The sequence below is a fragment of the Tamandua tetradactyla genome, chromosome 15 (assembly GCF_023851605.1).
Source record: "Tamandua tetradactyla isolate mTamTet1 chromosome 15, mTamTet1.pri, whole genome shotgun sequence".
Lineage (NCBI taxonomy): Eukaryota > Metazoa > Chordata > Mammalia > Pilosa > Myrmecophagidae > Tamandua > Tamandua tetradactyla.
The window spans coordinates 87,282,693-87,305,569 of NC_135341.1; the positions used below are offsets into that span (position 1 = coordinate 87,282,693).

The following is a 22,877-nucleotide window of genomic DNA, read 5'->3' on the forward strand; positions in this document are numbered from 1 at the left end:
GTCTTTATGTGAAAATTGATAATTGATTTTCATTTGATAACCTGAAAAGGTTTATGATATATTAGTAAGAAAAAAAGCAAGTAATAAAGCTATATATATATATATATATATATATATATAGCCTGATTTTATTTTGTTAAATTAAAGATACCTATATATAAGTAAATATATGCATGAAAGGATGAACCACAATGGTAGCAGATTGTCTTCATCTCCATTATGTGCTTTTTACCTCCTCCTAAATAGTTCTTGAATCCTTCCACTTTTCCATCTTCATTTCTGCCATCCTAGTTAAGCTTTCTTTTTTCACCTCTGCAAGAACCTCCTACTTGGTCTCTGGGTATCTATTCTCATTCACCTTCAGTCCATTTTTAGTACAGCTAGGATAATTTATTTGAAATGTAAATCTGGTTTTGTCTCCCTGTTGCTCAAAACATTTACTTTGTTAAAGACAGAGTTGTTTTTATGGCCTTTAAGGCCAGCCTTGTCATACACCACAGATTGCTCTCCTCTCTGCTCCAGCCGTACTTTCCATTTTTCAGTTTCTTAAATGTACCATGTTTCCTCCTGCCATAGGCCTCTGTGTGTGTTGTTACCTCTTTCTGGAACTTTTCCTGTTTACGTAGATCCTTCAGATCTCAGCTTAAGCAGAATGTCATAGAGCCTAAATGGACTCTTCACTGACCTCTGTAGGTGAAACCTACTTATTATGTGTTCTAATAGTGTGGTATACCTTGTCATTGTAGCAGTTATATTTATGTTGTTGTGATTATCTGATTGATAATCTAATTGAACTCTACTAAGCTCTATGACAGGAAGTAGTGCCAGCCCGTTTTTGCTAGTTTATTTCTAAGTGTCTATATGATACCTGGCCCCAGTAAGCACTTGGTAAATAGTTGATAAATAAATGCACAAATGACTGCTTCTCTGACGTACTGGATGATAAAATGTATTCTTACCAATGTCCCCATATTGCACTTGGAAATGTGGGTACCCAGCTGGTTGGTTTGTATTGGATTGGATTGTAGCAATAGGACTTTAGCAAGTGAAGGAAAGTGTTACGATAGTGGGCACGTTTCTGTAGGATGTACCAGATGACCTTGATGGTGCCCCTATTGAGGAAGAGCTTGATGGGGCACCCCTCGAAGATGTGGATGGAATTCCTATTGATGCTACTCCCATTGATGACCTCGATGGAGTCCCTATAAAGAGCCTTGATGATGATCTCGATGGAGTGCCTTGTAAGTTCAGATTGCATACTGATTGTATCCAGCCTATAAGCTTGATTATCGGAACTCTCTAACTTCTACACATGTTGATATGGCAAAAGGTTATAAAATCTGATTAAGTAGGTGTCAAGTTATTAAACGTTTCTGTCTTTTATCTCTAGCTTTTCATATTTTCTAATACCAAGAGAAAGGTTTTCTTTCTGGGTAGAATTGTTTGGACCATCAGCCTCTTGTAATTAGCAGGTTTCTCTTTTCTCATCAGGCTAAATTGTGTACTCAATTATATTCATAATCCCAGGTGACTGCTTTTATTGGTTCTATTTTTATTAGTTTTCCTGACTTATAGGTTTCTGTTTTGCTGTCTGACTAAAATCAGTTTTGGAAATAGGAAGTGCACACTATCTTAAATACATTCGAATTATATCTTAAAATATTGAGCAGTATCTGAATTCCATTTAAACAATAATTCTGTAGAAGTATTTAAAGGTTTTTCTCTACTTCTCCATTGCTTAACATTACCAATCTGTATTTTGGCTTTTATTTTATTCTACTTTTTAATATAGTGAATACCCATGAATGCATTGCTTTGACTTTGCGGTATCCCCTAGTAGTTGGTATTAATGGTGCTTATTTCCCCAATAGTGGATGCAACTGAAGACTCAAAGAAGAATGAACCTATATTTAAAGTTGCCCCATCAAAATGGGAGGCGGTAGATGAATCTGAATTAGAAGCACAGGGTGAGCAAAAGTATAATAAATATGAGATTTGAAAAATTAAGTGCTGATTAATAATTATAATGTGCGTGCATGTGTCTCCACTTTCCTTTTATGTTTTAGATCATGTTTGAACGTTGACCCATTGTTAGTGTATTTTATGTTTAGTGGCTAAACTTTCATTATGATTAACGTTATAATTTTCTTAGATGCTTTACTTTGGAAGCTTATATGAGTAATCAGAAATCACCAAAAATCTTTTAAGCTAAGGCTTTTATTTCAGTAGAAAATACAGACTGGAAGCTGTACCAGTTTGGAAATCTACTTAGAGTTCAGTTTCAAAGAAACCAAGCTTTGACTCTACCGTAACATTTGGCTTATTAGATGCAATTTGGACCTGCCTGATTTTGATACTTACTTTATCCAGACATGTATCCTAATACTTAAAATCTGTAGTTGTTAATATTTGTAGGTTCTAATTAAATAAATCTTACCATCCAACACAGAAATAAGGGTGACAAGAGTATTATTTCATGCATTTGAATAAAATTAGAAAGTAGGTATGAGGAAAGAAATAGATTTTGGCACATAGAAATGACTATTAAAATAATAGCAAACATAGATAATTTCTGTAATATAAACTTTGAATTCTAAAGCTAGGTTTCTATGCTGCTGCAAAAATGCTCATTAACCTTATGAAATTACGTCCTTTTCCCCTTCCATTTAGCTGTAACAACTTCTAAATGGGAGTTATTTGACCAGCATGAAGAATCAGAAGAAGAAGAAAATCAAAAGTAAGAATTAAAGTTTCAAATATACTCAGTTACTTGTGCATACACTTTTTCATTAAGAAGTATGTTCGAAATAATAGTGAAGAGGAAAACTTCACTATTAAAAAATCTTGTAAGAGGATCATTTGTAGTTCCTCATTGTTTTTCCAGTGAGTAAAGAGCTTTTGGTTTCTGGTCTTAATGCATCTAGTTTCGCCTTGCTTTGAGTTTATTTTCTGTATTAGGTTATGCATTCTCACTGTTTAGATGCTAATTGGTCAGCCACGTTTGTTTCAAATTTTTGTCATTGAATATTATTTTGGACTCCACAGAAAGTGATTTTTAAAATGCAAGTGGGAAGATCATGCTCTTTGTCTCTTCAAGTGTATAACGTTAAGAGAAATATTGTATTAGGACCATTCTGTAGTTATTCAAACATAAAATCTTTGTAAGAACTGAGAATGAATAAAGAATATAGAATAAAGAATATAGAAAGATTATAATATTGATTTTTGCTCTTTGGTAATCACCCAAAATTAATTTTTCATTTTACACTGAATGCAATTATAGGAAACACTGATACCAAATTTTCCTGTAAGTTTTTATTCTTAGTTTTTAGATAGCATTGATACTTTCTTAAATTGTTGCAAAGGAGTTGGTTTTTCATATAGGGAAAGAGAATGGCATCAAGAACACAAAGCGGGGGTTTCTATTCCTCTCTTATTCTCAAATAAAAGCATGAGTAAAGCAAAAAAATTGAATTTATCCCAATATAGTTGGATATTTATGTGGATTCAATAAATGGCTATTAGTAGCATTTAGATTGGTAAGGAAATGTGGTCACTGTTTGTGGAAATACAGTTTGATTTGTTGAGGAAAATCTGGCAAATGAGGATGTCTTCCCCAAAGTGTCAGTGTGATCAGAACAAACTGTGGTTGCAACTTGCTAATCAGAATAACTGTCTTCTGAAGCTATTTTTAAGTGTACAGGAATTGGGAACAGTTCTGTTCAGTTTTCTTTAAAATAGGATTTCTGTTAACCTTTATGTCCTTGATTTTGTCATTAAGATATCTCTCACCATTTTAGAAATACTCTTTAAAGTAAGTGTATGTACTTATAATAATAATTTAATTTCGGAGGGGGAAAAAGGGTAGAAAAGTATTTACTTTTCTGAATTGCTATTGCAGAACTCAAAATATTGTCTAATTGGTTTTGTTTCTAAAAGTATTCCTTTTTTCATAAATTTGATATTTGTATTCGTGTTTGGAATTTGAATGCAGTTGACATTAGCATAATAATGAATCTATACAGTGAGACATGAAACACTAGAAAAGTCATTTATATTTTTGAATTTTCTTAGAAACATCAAATAAATTTCAAAAGCAAAGAATTTGAAACCAAACATGCAGATAGATGGATGATGTAAAAGGAGCTGACCAGAATGTAAAAGCATTTCCATTCTGATTTGCTCCAAATTTGGTAATGGTTTTCCTAGAAAAACAAAATAATTACTGTATTTATGCAAATAGTACAAAAGTCCAGGATGTCTTACAGTTTTATTTTTAACTAAAATGGCTTTTTTTTTTTTGGCATGGGCAAGCGCCGAAATTGCTCTGTTTTTGAAGTTGTTATTTCTGGAGAGATCTAAAGGGAGTAAAGGACAGTATACTTCTTCACACACAACTTCTCCATCCTTGAAATTTCTTGTCTCACTACTACTCTCTAGTGGCTAAATTCAAAATCCCTTTTTACTTAGGATGCTTTTTATAGCTAGTAATTAATGCATTTGTGTCAGAAAAGTGATTTAAAAAAATTGTATTACTGACATCAGAGAAAATGTTTAAAAAGCAGTTTCATTTGTAATGAAGTATGTATGGATTTAGACTCTTGAGTTTCCATTTCTTGAAGAGAAGAGGAAGAAGAAACTGTTGATGAGGTCTGAACCTAGAACTAGTAACCACGAATGAAGACCAAACCCAACTAAAACAGATTGCTCAGGCCTTGAAAAATTGTAATAGAGAGTGTATGATGTTTATATTTTTAGTGATCAAAAAAAATAGTTTAAAAATTTTTTAAAAAAATGGTTGTTTGATATCTAGCCACCCACATCTTTTCTAGATCTATAAGTATGCATATCTGTAAGCATAAATGATATAATATTGTAATACTGTTCTTTGACCCATGTTTTTCACCCAAATGTCATGGGTATTATTCTCTGTCAATCCATATATTTATCTGCTCTGTAGTCATCTATGATTGAAAGCAGACATTCAAAATGTACAGAGATGTTTACCAAGAAATGTTAAAAAAATTGTAAAAATGTAAAATAGGGTGGAATTTAAGTAATTTTCATTGTGTGGGTACCACGATTTGATAAGTCCCTTCCAGAATGATTTTTCAGTAAACATTCCTGTTAACATACACATATACACACTTGAGCCATTTTAAAGTATCAGTAACAATTGTAAAAAATTTTTCCACCATAAAAGAAAGAATCCTTTGTTTTTAAAAATTAACTCAGAACTATATTTAGGAAGGTCTTAACAGATTCTTCCAGAAGAAATATAGAGTTGTATGTTTCGCTGAATTTTTCTTCCTGACCTAAATATTGTGTAGAATTGTAACTAAATACGGTGTAAATGATTGTGGGACCCAGAATATGAAGTTTGTGAAGTATTTTAGTGATGTTCTTGTTTGACTTAGAACCAATACAGATGTAAACATCAAATCTAACAATGAATACTAGTGTGTGCTCATATTTAAAATGTACATCTTGCTTTATTCTAGGATGTCTGTGTTTTGTGTTTAGCAGACAAGGTCTTTATTGTTTCACGGTAACCCTATGTGCCTCAAGCTTGTGTCTTCTAGTTGATAGGCTCTGCTGAAGGAAGGGTAAACTTTGGCTTTTCAAACTTTAAGCTTCGTGGCACTACTCTGAAATGTGAAGTCTGCAGAAATCGTTGGATTGATAATTGATTTCAATTAATTCTACAAGGAGAGTTTACTGCAGAATGAAAGGCACACAGATAACATTGATATGAATGGAATTTATTTGAAGTGTCATGTTAAAGCTCACTTTTTCTCTGGAGAAACCAGGAATTTTACAGATATGTCTTTAAAATATGATTTGATCAAATAGTTTGCCAAAAAAAGTTTTAGTGAATTGTCTTTTTCTGCTTTGCTAACATTTAAGCTTTAAGGCTATGAAAAACAGAATATCCAGAGTGTAAGATGAGACTTTTTGCTTTTTTCCATGACCCACTATATTCTGCTTTATTCTTAAAGCCAAGAAGAAGAAAGTGAAGATGAAGAAGATACTCAGAGTTCCAAATCTGAAGAACATCACCTGTACTCTAATCCAATCAAAGAAGAAATGACCGAGTCCAAGTTCTCTAAGTACTCTGAAATGAGTGAGGAGAAACGAGCTAAACTTCGTGAAATTGAGGTTAGTGTTATAAGGAAATTTAAACTGAGCTCCATTGGCTTTTCTTCACTTTTGTCGTCATTCTAGGCTCCCTGTTGGCATCACACCTTTGTACTTGATCTTCCATGCCAGTCAGCTCTTCCTGCAGGCCTCTCCTGGCCTCTCTCATGGTCACCTTTCCTTACCCTTCTGGACTTTCTCACTTCTCCCTGGTTTACCTCTGTTGTGATTTTACATTTGTTGTGTGATTTTATATATATATATATAAATATAGTGGGATTTTTTTTTAATGTATTTTATTTTTCTTTATTTAATATCTGTCTTCCCACTAGGCTGTGATTTCCATGAGAGGAAAGGATCATGTGTGTTTTGTTTATCATGTGTCTCCTGTGCCTGGCAAATATACTCTTTGCTTCTGGGTATTTATTGAATTAATGAAAGTCGAAACTGATAAATGATAGTGTATTTAAAAGTGAAGAAATTGATTTTAATGAATAGATTATATCTGCTCATGTATGAAATTCATTTACATTTTGAGTTGTATTTCATTGTACATGGTATATACAATATACTATAGGAACAAGTAAAATTATTTTCTGGCATGTTCAGGTTATGTTTACATTTTTTTACAGCCGGTTTATTTTAAGAATTTATTCCCTTGAGTGAGCCATTTCTTCCTCTTTCTTTGTGTGGCTTGCGATCTTTTGTTGATATCTGAGCATTTGATTATTTTGATGTGCTAACGCTGGAAGTCTGTTTCTCCCTCTTGCCTAGAGTTTTATTGTAGGTTGGCTGTATAGTAAGGCTCTTCTGCAACACTTGATCCAGTTTATATTGACCCATTAAACAGCCCATATTTAACAGTTCGAATTTTCACAGGGTTTCTACCTCTTGTCCTGGGCATGCACAGTAACTTTTAAGATTACCCTACTGTGTGCGACTGTTTCCCCTCCGGGAGAGAATTTCCTTTCCTCTGTAGCGTCTCTGGGATTCTTGGACTGTTCTTTCTTTTTATGCAAATTTTCCTTGCCTTTGTGATGTGTTACTGTTCTCCCACACTCAGTGCCTCTGTGACTACAGTTTTCAGTCCTGGGTATACTTCTCGTTACAGTGGTTCAGTTTTTCTCCTTTTCTGCGTGGCTTTTCTACCTCTGGTAACCTTTACATTAGGGAATTCCACCACACAGAGTCAGGTGGGGTCAGTAATGAAAAACACCTAAATTTTCACTGAGGTGCAGTAGCTGTCAGGGACTGGGCTGGGAGCTTGCCCAACTTGCCAATAGTTCTGCGGCAAGACCCTCTTTTCACCTGGGGTCCGCTTTGTGTGTGTGGGCTCTGTGACGACTAGGTCCCTGCCTTGGGTGTCATTCTGTGGTCAGGGACCATGGCAGGAGGTGCCCAGGCCAGGGTATTGCTCTCATGTGCCCTTTAAGTCCTTTGGGACCAAACATGGCATTTGGGGGTAGGTGGACAGCTAGTCCAGACTGGCACACCCAAGTAAGCCACAGCTCTCTTACCTTTTTTTTCACCTTTCAATTCAGCATTTGTGGATTCTCTCTCCATATCATCCTGTAGAGTTGCAAACAAGTTGAATGTGCCATTTTATTGAGTTGTCTGTAATGTGAAACATTTCTGGGAATGTGTTATGTGATCTTGATGGCATTGCTCTACAAAGAAGAGCAGGATTTTGTGATGGGAACCCTCCTCATCCCTTGCTCCCAACATTATAAAATATTCCCGGTAAATGCTTACAGTAATGCAGTCAGTTTAGAACCTCAAAGATTACTCATGAGAGTGACTTCTGATACTCTGTCCGTTTACTAAACAAGTATTTTTGAATGCCAGTTATGTGTCAGCACTGTTTCTCTTGGGCCATTTCAAGCTGTGTAAGCTGTTTTCTTTATTCTTTCTTGCCGTACTAAGAATCCTTGCCTTACAGAGTGATTAAACTATTAGAGTAAAAAACAGACTGAATTCAATGAAGATATATTTTCTTGATAATTGAAGTTACTCTCTTTAAACACCAAAACAGACTGTTTGTAAATGCTCTATTTCTTTGTGTAAAGAAAAGAAAACTACCTAATTTAGCTTTTTGTTAACTTAGGTGTGTTTATGAACATTGTTTCCATACTTTATGTGTACATGTCTCTGTTGTACAGTTGCACACCCACACTCTCTGCACACTCTCTGCAAGTATATGTCCATACTTCGTGTTTTTCATTCAGCAGTTGCTTTTTCTACTCTCAGGCCCTGCCTTTCACTACTTTAGTTGCTCTCCTGGGATTTAGACTGTGGGCCACATCCCAGTTTTAAAATGTAGGTCATAGCTTCATCTTGGAATTATCTGATCTTCTATAACTAGTGGCAAATTTGGCCTAAAATCAGTATTCGTGAGTTTTATTCCATGCTTTTCCTGTTTTAATTCTCTGTCTCTAAATTTTGAATACCACCATCTAAATTTATGATTCATTGAGTGCTGTTTTATTGGAGGACCATTAAATAAATAATAAATTAATGAAAATGCGAATTTCATTTTCTTTCAAAACTTAAGAGTTTTGAAAGAGAAGAGAGAACACCTGAAAATTCTGATGTTGAAAGACTGATTATAGAAGTAGAGTTAGAAAACGGGCAAAAATAAAACATAAGAAATGTTCATGAAGTAAAACATAATAGAAATACCATTTTGAATGAGAAAAAGTTTTTTAGCTTTCATTTCCATTCTGTTGTGAAATTCCCATTTGTAGTGAAGAATAAAAGGCCTAAAACAAATGAAGTCCTGTTCCTTAAATATAAAATGCTGTAGTAGCATTTAGTCAATTTAAGGGACATATTAACGTTTGGATAAAATTGGGTAAGATTATCAACAATAATCCCATTAGATAAGAATGTTTTCTCCCCTCCTTTTAGGTGAAACAAGATGGGACAGGTTTGGGACAGTAACTCAGCGGTACCAATTAGGATTCATGTGCTTTCCACCTCCTCCAGCATCCTCTGAGTTCTCATGTTCTTTCACCTTATTAACTACTTTTTTAGTTGAGGAAGGAATTATTCTCATCTTCATAAATTTCTTATATAATTTAAGCTCATTCCCTTGAGCCTCCAAATAATTTTTATTTTGACCATTTTATGAAACCTTCATTTTTAAGTTCAAGATAAATCATGAATACATATTAATTAAAAAAAAAAAGGAAAGGAAATAGTAAAAGTTGTAGAATAAAAAGTAAATGTCTTTCACCCTCTCCGGTCTTTTTCTCTCCCTGTAACTAATTTTCCCAGTTTTTTTGATATGCTTTCAGGTCTTTATCTTTGCATTGCATGTATGTGTTTATTTTATTAACCAGCAATCTGTTGATGCATCAGTAGATTTAGTAGTCTTCTTTCTTTTATAAACAATGTTATAATGAATATTCTTGTACATATAAGCAGTGCACATATGAGTATTCCATTGGATAAATTCTAAAAAAGGAAATTGTAAATTTTTTCTGGCCTTTTTTGTTTGTATATACACCTTTCTTGTCTTTAAAAGTACATTCCGAATATGATTTAACCTTTTCTTCGTGTCTTTATACCCTCTTTTGAGGCGCAATAGAGTGAAACCTTGAGATAGGCAACTTTGTGTTTGGTCGTACCTGGGCTGCGACCAGAATACTCCTTTTTTTAAAAAAAATTCTCTTCTCTTCGCCTTCGTTGGCTGTTGTATCCTCTGGCAGTGAGCTTGCCTTTATCAACCTTGTCTTTCTAATTCGGAAAAGCAGGCACTACATTCCTCATCACTGTGTAGAGAGAGTAAATCGGCTCTTAAGGGAGTGTGTAACACACCGTAGTCTTTATGCACTGCTGCGGCTGTGCAGTGTGTGGGTCACACCTCATCACCTGACGTCTACACAGATTTGACGGACAGGTGGTCTTCAGATAACAGTTTTATGTTGAAATTTTATTTTTACTGAGTCCTAATTAGTTACTGTTTTGTTGTAATTGTATTTCTTAATACACATTTGTTTCAAAGAAGAGGATTTTTTTTTTTAAGGAAGCAAAATATTGCTTAATTTGATTTTTTTTTAAAGCTGTAGCGATGATAATATTTACATAATTGTCTTATTTCACAGCTTAAAGTTATGAAGTTTCAGGATGAATTGGAATCTGGAAAAAGACCTAAAAAACCAGGTCAAAGCTTTCAGGAGCAAGTAGAACACTACAGAGATAAACTTCTTCAACGAGTAAGGAATAACTATACTCAGTAATACCCATTTGATAGAATTATTTGATTGCCTATCTAGACTATTTGATACTTTTCTTTAAGGAAACATATATTCCAGGTTATATCCCTTGATTGTGAATGCTGAATATTGGTAGATAAATAAAAACATTTGAAATTTGATGTTTTAGTGCTGTTTCAACTTGAAAAGAGGTTCTTAGGACAACACTGTACCATTTTATCCTGGATATTACTTCTAAACTAGAGGTTTAATTCTGCTGAAAGCATGCTTTCAAAACTAGAAGACCTGACAGCGTCTTTTGTTTGTGACAGTGAGACAACAACAACTCTGAGAAGTGGCACAAAGAGAGAGATTTGGGGTTTGGGACGCTCTGGGGCTTGGAAGTTCATTTAGGACTCCTTTCCCATTATTTCCAAGTAGGGATAGCATAGGATAAAATACCTCATTGATGAATTCTAAACTTTTAAGGGACCTGTGTTATTCACATAAATAGAGACATATGTAGGAGTCTGGGGAGGATTTTAGAACCAAGAACTCCACATGTCAGTTGTTGAAGGAACCCAATAATTTGGTTGGGACTGTTTTTAATTTTGCCTGTGTCATGACTATCAGAAAATCATTGATTATATATGAAGAGAGAAATAGAGAAATACTTGAAGAGTGCTCACCATCACTGTAAAGCTGTTAGTGGTACAGAACTGGAAATGGGGAGCAGAATGGTGACTGGTGGTTATGCAGACCTAAGAAGGCTTGGTGTCACTCTGCTGTGTACTGCTGCAAAGTCACTGAAGCCTCCTTTTCTCTCTGTGAAACTGGGTTGGAATACCGATTTTGCAGGGCCATTGTAAATTAGATAATAGCTACCATTTTTTACTTTTACTCGTTATTGAATTAGTGTTTAAAATATTTTAAGTGTCTTTAACTATAATATTCCTATAAAATTATTAAACCTGAAAATGAATCCTACAGACCACCGGTGGAAGGCTCTTTCTCCGAATCACATTTTAAATTTGTACGTGGTAACTTAAATTTGGAAAGAATGTAAAGATTATTTAAAAGAGGCTGCTTATCTGACTACATTGGGGCCCTTTGGAGATGGAAGACGCGCCTTGAGATGCTTAGTGATCGTGATCGTAGCAAGCTTAAAGTGAGGGATGCAATTGGAAAGAAGGATGTTTCTCTTGAAAACATAGTAGACTGGCTGTTGCTAGATTTTGTAAAGTCTTATTGGAACATAGCCATGCCCATTCATTTATATTTAGTCTATGGCAGAGTTAAGTAGTTACAACAGAGATTGTATGTGGGCTGCAAATCAGAAAATGTTTGCTATCTGGCCCTTTACAGAAAAAAATGTTTGCTTGCCTCTTTTCCCCCTTTCAAAAATTATTAAGAGTCAGCTTTCGGATATTTTTTTTTGTACATACAGATCATAGAGAAATTAAATTCCTATTAGTAAGAGCTAAATTGGCTTTGTGATTTCATTGTAGTCACTCCTTTAATTATACTATTATCAAAAATCAGAATTTCAGGTGAGCAGTGGCAATTGTTATATCGGGATAAGCAGATAATTGTTTTTCTGGTTTGTACAGTTTTATAGTCATGTAGTTAGTCTGTATCTTTATGATTGGGGTTTTAAAATTCCAAAACAGCTGGTTCTTGTGCCTCGCTACAGTTTTCTAATAGAAGATTATTGTGAGTAATAATTTCCCTCAGCTTTGGTGTGAGCTCTTTTGATTAAATCAACTTGCTATACAGTTTGTGTCGCTCTTTACTGAGTATTTTATTGTAGTCAGGGGCATAAAAGTCAGTGCATTCTTAGCTTTAAAAAATCTTTTCCCTTTTGTTTGCTAGAGAGGGGTGTTCTGTAGGTAGTAGTTAAGAACTTGAACTACTTTAGAGCTTGGGCTCAAATCCTGCCTGCACCGTTTACTCTGTGTGTGACCCGTGGAGGTGGTGCTCAGCCTTTCCCAGCCTCTTTTCTCATCTCTGGAATGTGGATAGTAGTGCTACTCCTAGGGGTGTTGTGAAGGTTTACTTGGAATAGTGGGTAGAAAGGTGTTTACCACATTGCTTGACCTGTGCTCAGTAAATGTTTTTCTGTTACCACTGTTTTCACTGACCGCTCTTCAGTATAGGTAGAAGAAATGACCGCTTTTCCTGGAAGACTGAGTTTGTTGTGTTGTTGTTGTTGCAATGGTGTTGTTCCTTAAGTAGTGATCTTAATCTTCAGAGAAAATGCTGTTATATAAAAGAAATTAACCTAGTTCGGCATTTTTAAACAGCTAAATATTCTTCCTTTTAAAAAAATAGGAAAAAGAGAAAGAATTAGAAAGAGAACGAGAAAGAGACAAGAAGGATAAAGAAAAATTGGAATCTCGATCTAAAGACAAGAAAGAAAAGGATGAGTGTACTCCAACGAGGAAAGAGAGGTATACGATCGTTCATGTTTAATGCATATACTGGTTTCAAGATTCGGCATGGTGTTTTATTTTTAATATTTTCTCATCACTGCCAGCAATTTAGAAAAGTATTTTTTCGTCATAAACATGTTTGGCTTCTGCCTGCAAAAGGCAGAATAATTAGTTGAGAAACGGGGCACTTAGTTGGTACTTGGCTTAGTTAACTGGGGCATCATCCCTTTGTATGGTTCAGATGGTATCCTTAGTCTTAAGGTTCCGTGCAGGAATTCAGTTACAGTTTTAGGTATCAAACTTGAGGCTTAAATAACAAAGTAGCTTGCTGGATCTTCCTTGTTGTCTATAATAGAAGTGTTTCTTCCAGGAGCTAGTCTGCTACCTGTAAATTTAAGTCTCCCAGTCTTACCTTGGAGGGGATTATATAAGTAGGCCATAGAGACTTGGGCCTCACTCTGAAGTATTTCTCTTTCAGATTTTATCTCTTACTTTTGCAGTTTCTAAATCTCGGATTTAATAAAGAAAATTGCTTCAGTTAACAGAAGTGAGGTTTTCCTAACAAGAAATGGAAGGATTGCAAGTAAAAAAAAAAGGTTCACTTGGACAAGCTAGAGATAGTTAAAAATAACAGTTATGCTGAATGGTTAAATAATAAACCTATCACTTTTTTCTTTTATTATTTTTAAATTTTGACATAATTTCAGATTTACAGAAAAGTTGCAAGAAAAGTACATAGAATTCCCAGTTACCTTTTCTCCTTCCGCTCTCCTCCCTCATCTTCCGTCTCTATCTCTCTGAACCTTTAAGAATAACTTGTCAACATGATGACCCTTTACCCCTTACTACTTCAGTCAGTGTGAATTTCCTAAAAATAAATTATTTTTTACATAGCCACAATAAAAATATCTAAAGTCAAGAAATTAACATTAAAGCAACATTATTACCTAATCCAGAGACCTTAATGAAATTTTGTTGTTTGTCCAAGTAATATTTTTTGTAATAAGCAAAAAAAAAATTCAAGTTAGTTAAATTCAGTCATTCTATCTCTTAATCTATCCTCAAAACTTGTTTGTTCTTGGTACAAAGGGCTTTGAATGTTATTGGAAAATAAAATTACTATAAACTCGTAGCAATTAATGGCTTAAAATTTAGTAGGAAAAAATGAGTGCCTGGGGCGGGCAGCTGTGGCTCTGTGGTGACGTTCTCCCCTGCTGTGCAGGAGACCCGGGTTCGATTCCTGGACTTGTCCATGTCGAAAAAAAAAAAAAGAATGCCTGATCCTTTGCTCACAAATGGCATGTTGGGGGCCTTTGTTCCATAGGAAAAGGCGACACAGTACCTCCCCCAGCCCATCTCGCAGTAGTAGTGGTAGACGAGTGAAATCCCCATCGCCGAAATCGGAGCGATCAGAACGCTCAGAAAGATCCCATAAAGAGAGCTCTCGGTCCAGGTCGTCTCACAAAGACTCTCCCAGAGACGTTAGCAAAAAGGCCAAAAGGTAGGTGCAAGCCTTATGTAATATTTCATATGCTAGTTTCCTTGTCATTCTACCAGCTGTTGAAAATAGTTTGGTTGGCAGCTGTGTTTTTAAAGGATTTTAGAAAACCAAAGTATACACTTTCATTTTAGATTATTCTTTCTCATCCCCCTTCCACATACCCCTAGTCTCTCTCACGACTAAGCACAAGAAGTCTTTCCAGCAAGTAAAGACCAGCCAAGAATTTTAAACATCATAGTTAGTGTTTCATATGGTACACGGTAGCTGCTTTACTTTTCTTTCTGTTCTTTAGTTTCCATAGAATATTATTTGACTTTGCCAAAACTGAAAGAAAAATAAAATTTTTTTTTCACAGCAATCTTGTTAGCAAGTTCATGGGCAGAGATTTGTGGAAGTAAATACCATAAATACCATCTCTTCAGTATGTAATTTGGTATTTTATATACTTTTTTCCTTAGTTCCAGAAAAGTGGTTCAGAAGTGTTTTATTTATCTGATGTTACATAGAATTTACCTGAGAGTTGAAAACTGCTTTATATACTAGAGCTTGATCATTGTGACTGTTTTTAGTAAAATCCTTATCAAATAGATAAATTTCTTCTTTTCTAAATGGTACTTGCTATTTTATATATTATTTATTTTATAACCTTCATGGTTAGTACTTACTCTGTGCAATCTTAAATGATGCTTTTGATCGATATTGTAGTAGTTGCTTTTTGCCCTCAAGGTAATAGGCAGGCTGCAAAGCTGGTGTGTTTTTTAAATTTTGTGAATGATCTTAGAAGCCAGTTTTGAACTTTATCTTATAGTTTAGAGGTTCAAACTTTGAAGTGTATCAGAAATCTGGGAAACATAATAAAAATGCAAAAATTCCCTCTTCCTCGTCTAGAGATTATCTAGCAGTAGATCAGTATTAAAGCATAGAAATCTTTCTTAAAAAGTGCTCTACTGATCACTCATGCAGTGCGTAGTAAGTACAAAATAAATCCTTGTGTTGTGTACAATAGGCAGAATTTGAGAAGTATTGCAGCCTGATTTGTTTTAGTGACTTGATTGTATTCTGTTAAAAAGATGATCTGAGATAAGTGTAAGGATAATCAGTTTTGACCGTATGAATGCTTGGATAAATTGGCTCCTGTCTGTCTGTTTTCTCAGATCACCGTCTGGTTCGAGAACCCCTAAGAGGTCCAGGCGGTCGCGGTCTAGGTCCCCCAAGAAGTCAGGGAAGAAATCCAGATCCCAGTCCCGGTCTCCGCACAGGCCTCATAAAAAGTCGAAGAAGAACAAACACTGACATAGTGTTCACAGTTTTCACGATGCTGTCACTTATTGGAAATGCGATTTTGTTTTGTGCCTGAACAGTCTGTTTTTTAACAAAAAAAAAAATCAAATGAAAAAGCATTCCTGGGGTTTTTTTTGTCTGTTTGTGAATGCATGTGTAAACTCACAAGTAACTGCATCTGTAGACCTGTCATTGTTTTATATTGTACAGATTACTTTCATTGTGGCTGTTTCTCAAGATGAAATTTTTATTGTGCTAAATGAATTTCATCAGGAATGTGTATAATGGATCTGCTGGCAGTAGTAGTATTTTGTTTTAGGATGTTGTGACTTAGAAAAAATAATACAGATGTCTTCCCCCCTTTTGTAGCTTTGACAATTTGAATTAGATTTCAAATAAAATCTGAACAGAAAACTATAATGTTGTTTTTTTGCCCCACTGGTGACAGCAAGTCCCTTAAAATCTAAGTGAGTTTGGCACTACCATTGTGTTTCTTATACATAATGCACTTTACAGGCTCCAATGTTCAAGTAGCTAAACTTTTATGTTTACTAAGAAGACTGTCAAATTTAAGGGACTGAGACTCCTGCTTGGTAGGTTTGCCCACTAATTTCTTCAGTAAGATTCGCTTGGGTAATACCTGCACCCAGAGATCAAAATACTAGGTGGATATGGTCTGGTGTTTTGTTAATGGAATGCCTAGGTAAAACTTTCTTTTTACAAAGCAATATGATTTCAGTACACTCAACCATGAGCAACCCCTTATTTTTAGAAAAAACTTTAATGTCTATCTTTTGATTTCCTCTTCTATCCTGAAAAAGAATTTTATTTATTAAAGAACTTTTCTAACAAGATTTGGCTGTAGATTGTTTTGTATGATGGTTGCCTCCATAGTCCTCTCTATCTGGTATCAGAGCATTTGTGTAAGTTTCACCTTAGTTTTTGAAAATGATTTGGTTTTAAATATTCCTTTAAGTAATTAAAAAAATAAAATGGTTTTCAGGAATCTTAACATCCAGTGGTCTGTCAATTCAAAGTGCAAATTGTTGAATTAAACCATTTGCAGAGTTCAGGTCGATTTTGCTGTGGGAATGACACTGCTGCAGTATGAAGAAGAAATGTGTGATATGTTGACCATAACATTTCTGTAAACATAATGTAATAAAGGGTATGTAGACTTGCACTGATACTACTATTTGTGAATCTTACTTTCAATTCCTCATTTAGGTATAGTTGTACAGTAATTTGATGATTTTTTTTTCCTATTTAAGTAGAAAACTATTCTAATAATAATGGATTGTTTGTTTAGGTGGCTTTCTAAAAATAGATTTTCAGCTTGTTTTCCTTAATCTTGCCTAGTCACAAAATAAGACAAACTGTACCCATGATTGGGGAGGATATATATTAGCTGAGCATGGAGTGCTGCTCCCAAACTAGGCAAACCTGCAGTGGCTTTGGAAATGAGTCAGTCGGATACTTTTACTTAAAGGTTCTTATTGACATGCAAATTTTTTTGAGTAGTTTTCTCTTCATCACTCTCTTGTTCATTTTGTTAGGAAATGTTAATTCCTAAAAGTTGCTCAGGATAATTAAACATGAACATTTGGTGCTAATTTTTTTTAAAACCTTATTAAATATACCTATTTTTAATGTAATATTACCTCCCCTTCTTCATTCCCTGGGAGAATGGAATTTAAATAAGCTACCTTTCTATGCCAAGCTAGGAGTAGCATTGAGTTGCTGATGATTTTGGCATTCCATCGTTCACCGGTATCTAGTACAGACTTAGTAGGTAATGATTTTGCTAGTCAAGTTGCAAGGAGTGCTTTATTTCTTTCTCTCCAAAAATATCCTGGAAGAAGTAGGAGTGAATAGAAAATGTTCGGTCTCTTTTGAGTGCTTATTTGTAATATTTTTCCTGCTGCAAAGGAATTTAGCAGTTCTTTTTATCAGGCTCCAGGTAGAACTATCACAGTTTATCTTACAGTGGGATAGGACTGGCTTACTTTTGGCGGGGGGCCGGGGGGGGTGGAGAGAGGATTGCTTAGACCTAATAGAATGTATTTTCTGTGAAATTTGTTAATATATTAGATAATATTGAATTTTTTTCTTGAATTGCAAATGGTATTGGTATATATAGGTTATTTGTAGTTTAACTTTCTGAGGAAATATCTAGTAATCCTGCTTATTTCCCTATAAATTCAATGAAAATTTAATGGGATCAGAAACTGGTGAATTTTGATAGGGGAGATATTCTGCCATATTTTTATAATCACATATTACTCATTTGTGTCCCATTTAAAGAAGAACACTAAATTGCATAGTAAAATTCCTACGGGTTAACTAAAATTTTATATGCATAACCTTCGTTAACAGGACTAACCTGTTCCACCTCTATTACAGATCCTGCCCCTACCACAGCCACGCGTAAGACGCATAAGACGAGTCCTCTGTTGTTTACCTCTTCCAGGGGGTTGCTTACCTTCTTTTCCATGCAACCTAACATTTATACACAAGGACTCTTTACTATCTTAATGCCATTTTTACTCCCTCTCTTCTACAGATGAGAGAAAAGAAACACGATTGAAAATAACCATGCTTGTGAATCTTTTTTTTTAATATTGTATTTCCTTGCTACTGTTAATAAGTGTATATGGAGATTTCTGATATGTAACATGTTGAAAGTTAGAGATTAAAGACCTGAAACGACTAGGAAACCCTAATCAAAAGGATACTTTTATTTGGCCCAGAATACTCTTGACTGTTCTGCTAAAGTTTGGAAAAATTAGTATACACTGCCCTAATTTGTCTATTTATATATGGGCTTACCACTGAGATTTCTATCCCAATTATTCTTTTTTCCCCCAAACTTAAAAATTCTCAAGACCTGAACTGTTTTTAAGAAATTCTAATCACAATCAAGTTTAGATTGTTTTGGAATATTCTGCACACATTCGCCTACATTATTGTGTAAATTCTAAATTCAAGTTGGTAGTTGATTTTTATTAAAAATAGGAGAAAATCTCTGTATTGCCAAAATAACAATCTATTCTGATGAGCATGACATTGTAGTTTTAGAATTCAGCAGAAAGAGTTGCTTTTAAAAATAAGTTGTACCACTTCTCTAAGACAGTCCATTTAAGAAATGAGCTTTTTTGTTTTTTTATTCTGTTAACATTTTAAAGGAAATGTCGGTTGCAAAGAATTCAGTGCAGGTACCAGTGAAGACAACACTATATATGTATCTAAAGGAACATGTGACTTTGGAAAAGCTCACATTTACAAATTACTTAATCTCTTTGTATTGCACATGCATGTTTTAGAATAGATGGTCAGGGGTGTTTAATCCATTATGCTTTGGACATTTAAAAAAAATTTTGTCATCAGCTTCCTAGGACTTGAATAATACGTACGTAAATATAAATCCCAGGGAAAGTCTTAGGATGATAGACTAAAAGGTGGGAATGTGCTGCTGTTCAAGGTGACCCATGTTCCGTTTATTGAAAATTCAATGCCTCAGTGTTTATTCAGTGCCACCTCATGGAGCGTCAATGTAAAGATTATATGTATAATTGGCTATTTATATAGTTTTGTAGATCTGTAGTTGAAATGTCCTGATTCTTTTTCACATGTAATTGTGCGTGGAGTGTTAATATTTTATCCTTTTACTTCAACAGGCAAAACTTCTCTGTCATATCTCTGGTGATTTGAAATGTCGGGAAAGAAAACTTTTCAGAAATGAGGATAATGTAGTTGAAATCAGCTCAGCTGAAAATTCTACAGCAAGACAGTTTCTTTCGGTTGAGCTGATTCCATTATTTAGTTACTCTTGATGTAAGAATTAAGCTTACTGTGGACCTGCTCTCCAGTCCAGATAAGACTGTTAACTTTATAGTTTTTCTACATAAAGATTATATAGTTGCAAGCAAAGGTTGTGAAATTCTCTTTTGTTGTTTTTTGACTTTTAATTACTTTAATAAAAATACATTGTTTTCATGGTAAGTTTAGCCTGTTCATGTAATTTTCTCCTTATTGTAGTTTTTCTAGGGGAAATGTATGTTGACCATAACTAACTGATGTGCCATGCTTATTGGTTGTAGCTAAAATGTCATGGTGTAGATGTTTAAGCCTATAGTCAAATATTTTTATGGTAGATCATTCTTTTGATAGGAAATTTGTCATTTTCCCCCTTTTAAAGAGTTACTATTTTTGTTTTGGTGATGAAAATTTCAATTATATATGAAAGTAAAATAGTATAACTAACATCTGTATACTCATCAACCTGCTATAACGTGTATCTGCTCATTTGTACATGTCTCTAAAAGTTTTGTTTTTAAAAAAACATGACCACAATATCACCACATTAAAAAATAATTCACTGGTACCTTTTGAAAGTCCTCTTTTTCTTTGAAGTTTCTCTATTTCCTTATAGAATTTGAAAAGGATTTTCCCAAAATGCTATATTAGCTATTTCTATTTTGAGTAAAAGCTTCAAAATAAAGTATGAGGTAATATCAAGTTATATGCCAACTACCCTGTAATCATATTAAAATTCTTTTATCCTTTTTCTACTTTTTTTGCTCTGTTCTTAATGATTGTGTATGTCATTTCACATTAATACTTCATAGCCCGGGGTACAGAGTAAACTTGAAACAAGATCTGTGACTTTGAAATTGTAGTATGTTAACATTATTAATATCCATGCTTGCATTTTTTTTTAAAGTCTTATTTATTGCCTAGTGCAAAGGAAACAAAAACGTTGGAATATAAGAAAACCCTCTGTTTGGATTAGATACTTTGCCACAGAAATGGAAAAAAGAGAATCTGTTCTAATTCTCTACCCATAGAAAACATAACCTCAAGCTGTTGTAGAATACAGAACTTTTTTATTTTAAAATGAAATGTGGCATTAGTTTAAGGGAGAGCAAAAGCATGGGCTTTGGAGTCACATTGGATTTGAATGCAAGCCCCTCCCCTGTACTAGCTGTGTGATCTTGTGGAATCCTACTTTCTCGCCTACAAAATGAGGATAATAACCTTGCATAATTATTGTAAAGTATATAAATCACCAGCACATAGTGTCATACAATGGCACCTAAAATTAATAAGTTCAGTATTCCTGAAATTAATGATAGAACAAACTAGAGTAACCCTACAATTCCATAACACCAGGACCTTTAAAAGATATTCTCTTGATTTGCATTTGATTTAACAATCTTGTAAATTCATACTTGGGATATATTGGCTTATTTATTGCACTAACTTACTACCACTTCGTAATCTGTTGTAGTAGGTTCTACACGCATTTAATATTAATCTCCTTTGAGAAAAATATTTTGTAGGCTTTAAAAAATACTTTTCATTAGTTGTCATTTACTATAACATTCCTCTAACCAAAGTTCCTGAAATGAAATGTGTAAAAGAAAAACTAAATGTAAGTAGCTGGTAAAAGGTATATGTGGCAAGAATCTGGAGAAGAGTGTGAAATGCAACAGCACTGGATTCGTTGTCCAGGCTCAAAGTAAAAAAAAAAAACTACAAAAATTATTAGAGCTGAGCAGCAATATGTAATTTTCACAAAATGAGTGGATGGAGAAAAGTATCCTGATAAAAGAGTAATGTCAGTATAACTGAACTCTTGTATTTTGTGTGTATTTGTAAGTTACAGTTTGTATTTTCAGATTATGCAGGAATAAGTGTGCCCTAAGACTACAGCGATTCACTTTTAGAGTAGTGAGCTGAAACTACATAGAATTTGAAAAGGAAATTATACTTTAAAGTCTACTTAGAAATAACGGCTGTGTAGTAATATCCTCAGGACATTTGTAAAGCTCTTTGAATTTCTCACAGCTACACAAACATGAATCTGGAAGTGCAAAACTTGACTAAAACACCATTTGATCTTCCATATAGCTGAGACATTGAAATTGAAAAGAAATAAGCACCTCACTATAAACTGATTGCCGTAGCAGCTAAGCAGTCTATTATGTGAAATGGTATTCGATGATTTTTTGTTTGTTTCAGCATATTTTTATTATTACTCTGCAATAGCTGTTGGGTTGTGATGAGTTTATTAAGAACATTTAGGGAAATGTCTTTCAGCCAAACTGGCATTTTAATAGAGGATCTGTCATATCCTTCGCTTATTTCTAGGAATGTAAATGGTCCTGACCTGATATAGAACTCTCTCGTATGGTGTAGTGAGGTATATAAAAAAGGAAGGCATTCTAAGTAAATATTTTATGTTTATATTCTCCTTTTGCAATAACATTTATGAAAATTTAAACTTGTTTTTAATATCACATGTTAAACGTTGCTTATGTATTTCATAGGATGCTTATCCTGAACTTTTCCTAATACATCCTATTTGAGTCTAAGAATGTGTCCTCCCTCCTTAGAAAAATCTGCAGCATTTCCAACTCTGCCAAATATTCATCTTTGTAAGTGCCACAAAGCAGAAATATCACTCATTGAGTGTTTCTCGAGGTATCTATATCTAAATATATGAGTTTAATTCTAAATTGATGGCTATGAAAGCATGCTTAATTCGAGACAAGTAGTAGGCATATGTTAGAGAAAGCTTGAAAGCAATGATCTTTTCGTTTGTTCTCATGATTGACATGGAGCTTTTCAAACCTCCCAGAATGTTCTTTATTTGCGTATATTTGTAATTAAACCTAGTATAATCTTAATTTTATATGTGTTTTGTAATAAGCCTTCACTAACAATGCATAAAGAATGAGGGAAATATTTGGTGCTAAGGTAAGGAATCACTGCCTACTGTGCTTTAAGACCATGATAAGTTGCAGCATCCAACTATCTACATCTGTTTAACATTTGTAGAGCAGCTTAATTTATATTCTTCATGATAACAATCATGGCACATATACTGATACTGTCCTACTCTGAAGAATTCAGTTGATTGTCCCCAAGGAACTATCACAATGGAAATCAAAGTACTTAGTTACACAGATTGCCACTTCATAGTTTTCCTTGTACCTCATATATTCCTATATAGCTTGGATTTGTTGGGAAAAAGCCTTCAAGCTATGCTTAGTGACTGAGTACACTAAATTCCTATTCCTCTTTATCCCAGACTTTGGACTTTTGTCCATTTATCTTGTGTCCATACATAGTACCCACTGGTAATCCAAGGGTGCTTGTGAGCCTTGCAAAGAACCTTATGACTGTGGAAGAGAGTTTACTTTGTTGAAACAGACCCTTTTGATGAAAGTGGAGGAAGATGGACTTTCAGAGAAAGAGGGCTTATCCTGTCCTTGCTTCTTTAGATTGCTGTGCAATGTTTGTTTGTTTATTTTTCTTTCCCAT

At 34.4% G+C, this 22,877-nt stretch overlaps 1 protein-coding gene across 3 annotated transcripts in view; it reads left to right on the forward strand.

The window, feature by feature from the left end:
- U2SURP (U2 snRNP associated SURP domain containing) overlaps window positions 1–16,402 on the forward strand; it is a 45,505-nt gene extending 29,103 nt beyond the window's left edge. For all 3 annotated transcript variants that reach the window (XM_077130318.1, XM_077130319.1, XM_077130320.1), the window contains 8 exons: window positions 1,085–1,241; window positions 1,872–1,967; window positions 2,671–2,737; window positions 6,000–6,159; window positions 10,245–10,355; window positions 12,666–12,784; window positions 14,091–14,267; window positions 15,422–16,402. In XM_077130318.1, the coding sequence (XP_076986433.1) occupies window positions 1,085–1,241; window positions 1,872–1,967; window positions 2,671–2,737; window positions 6,000–6,159; window positions 10,245–10,355; window positions 12,666–12,784; window positions 14,091–14,267; window positions 15,422–15,560 (1,026 nt within the window). In that variant the 3' untranslated portion in view covers window positions 15,561–16,402. The remainder of the gene's footprint in view (window positions 1–1,084; window positions 1,242–1,871; window positions 1,968–2,670; window positions 2,738–5,999; window positions 6,160–10,244; window positions 10,356–12,665; window positions 12,785–14,090; window positions 14,268–15,421) is intronic.
- The last annotated feature ends 6,475 nt before the right edge of the window (window positions 16,403–22,877 follow it).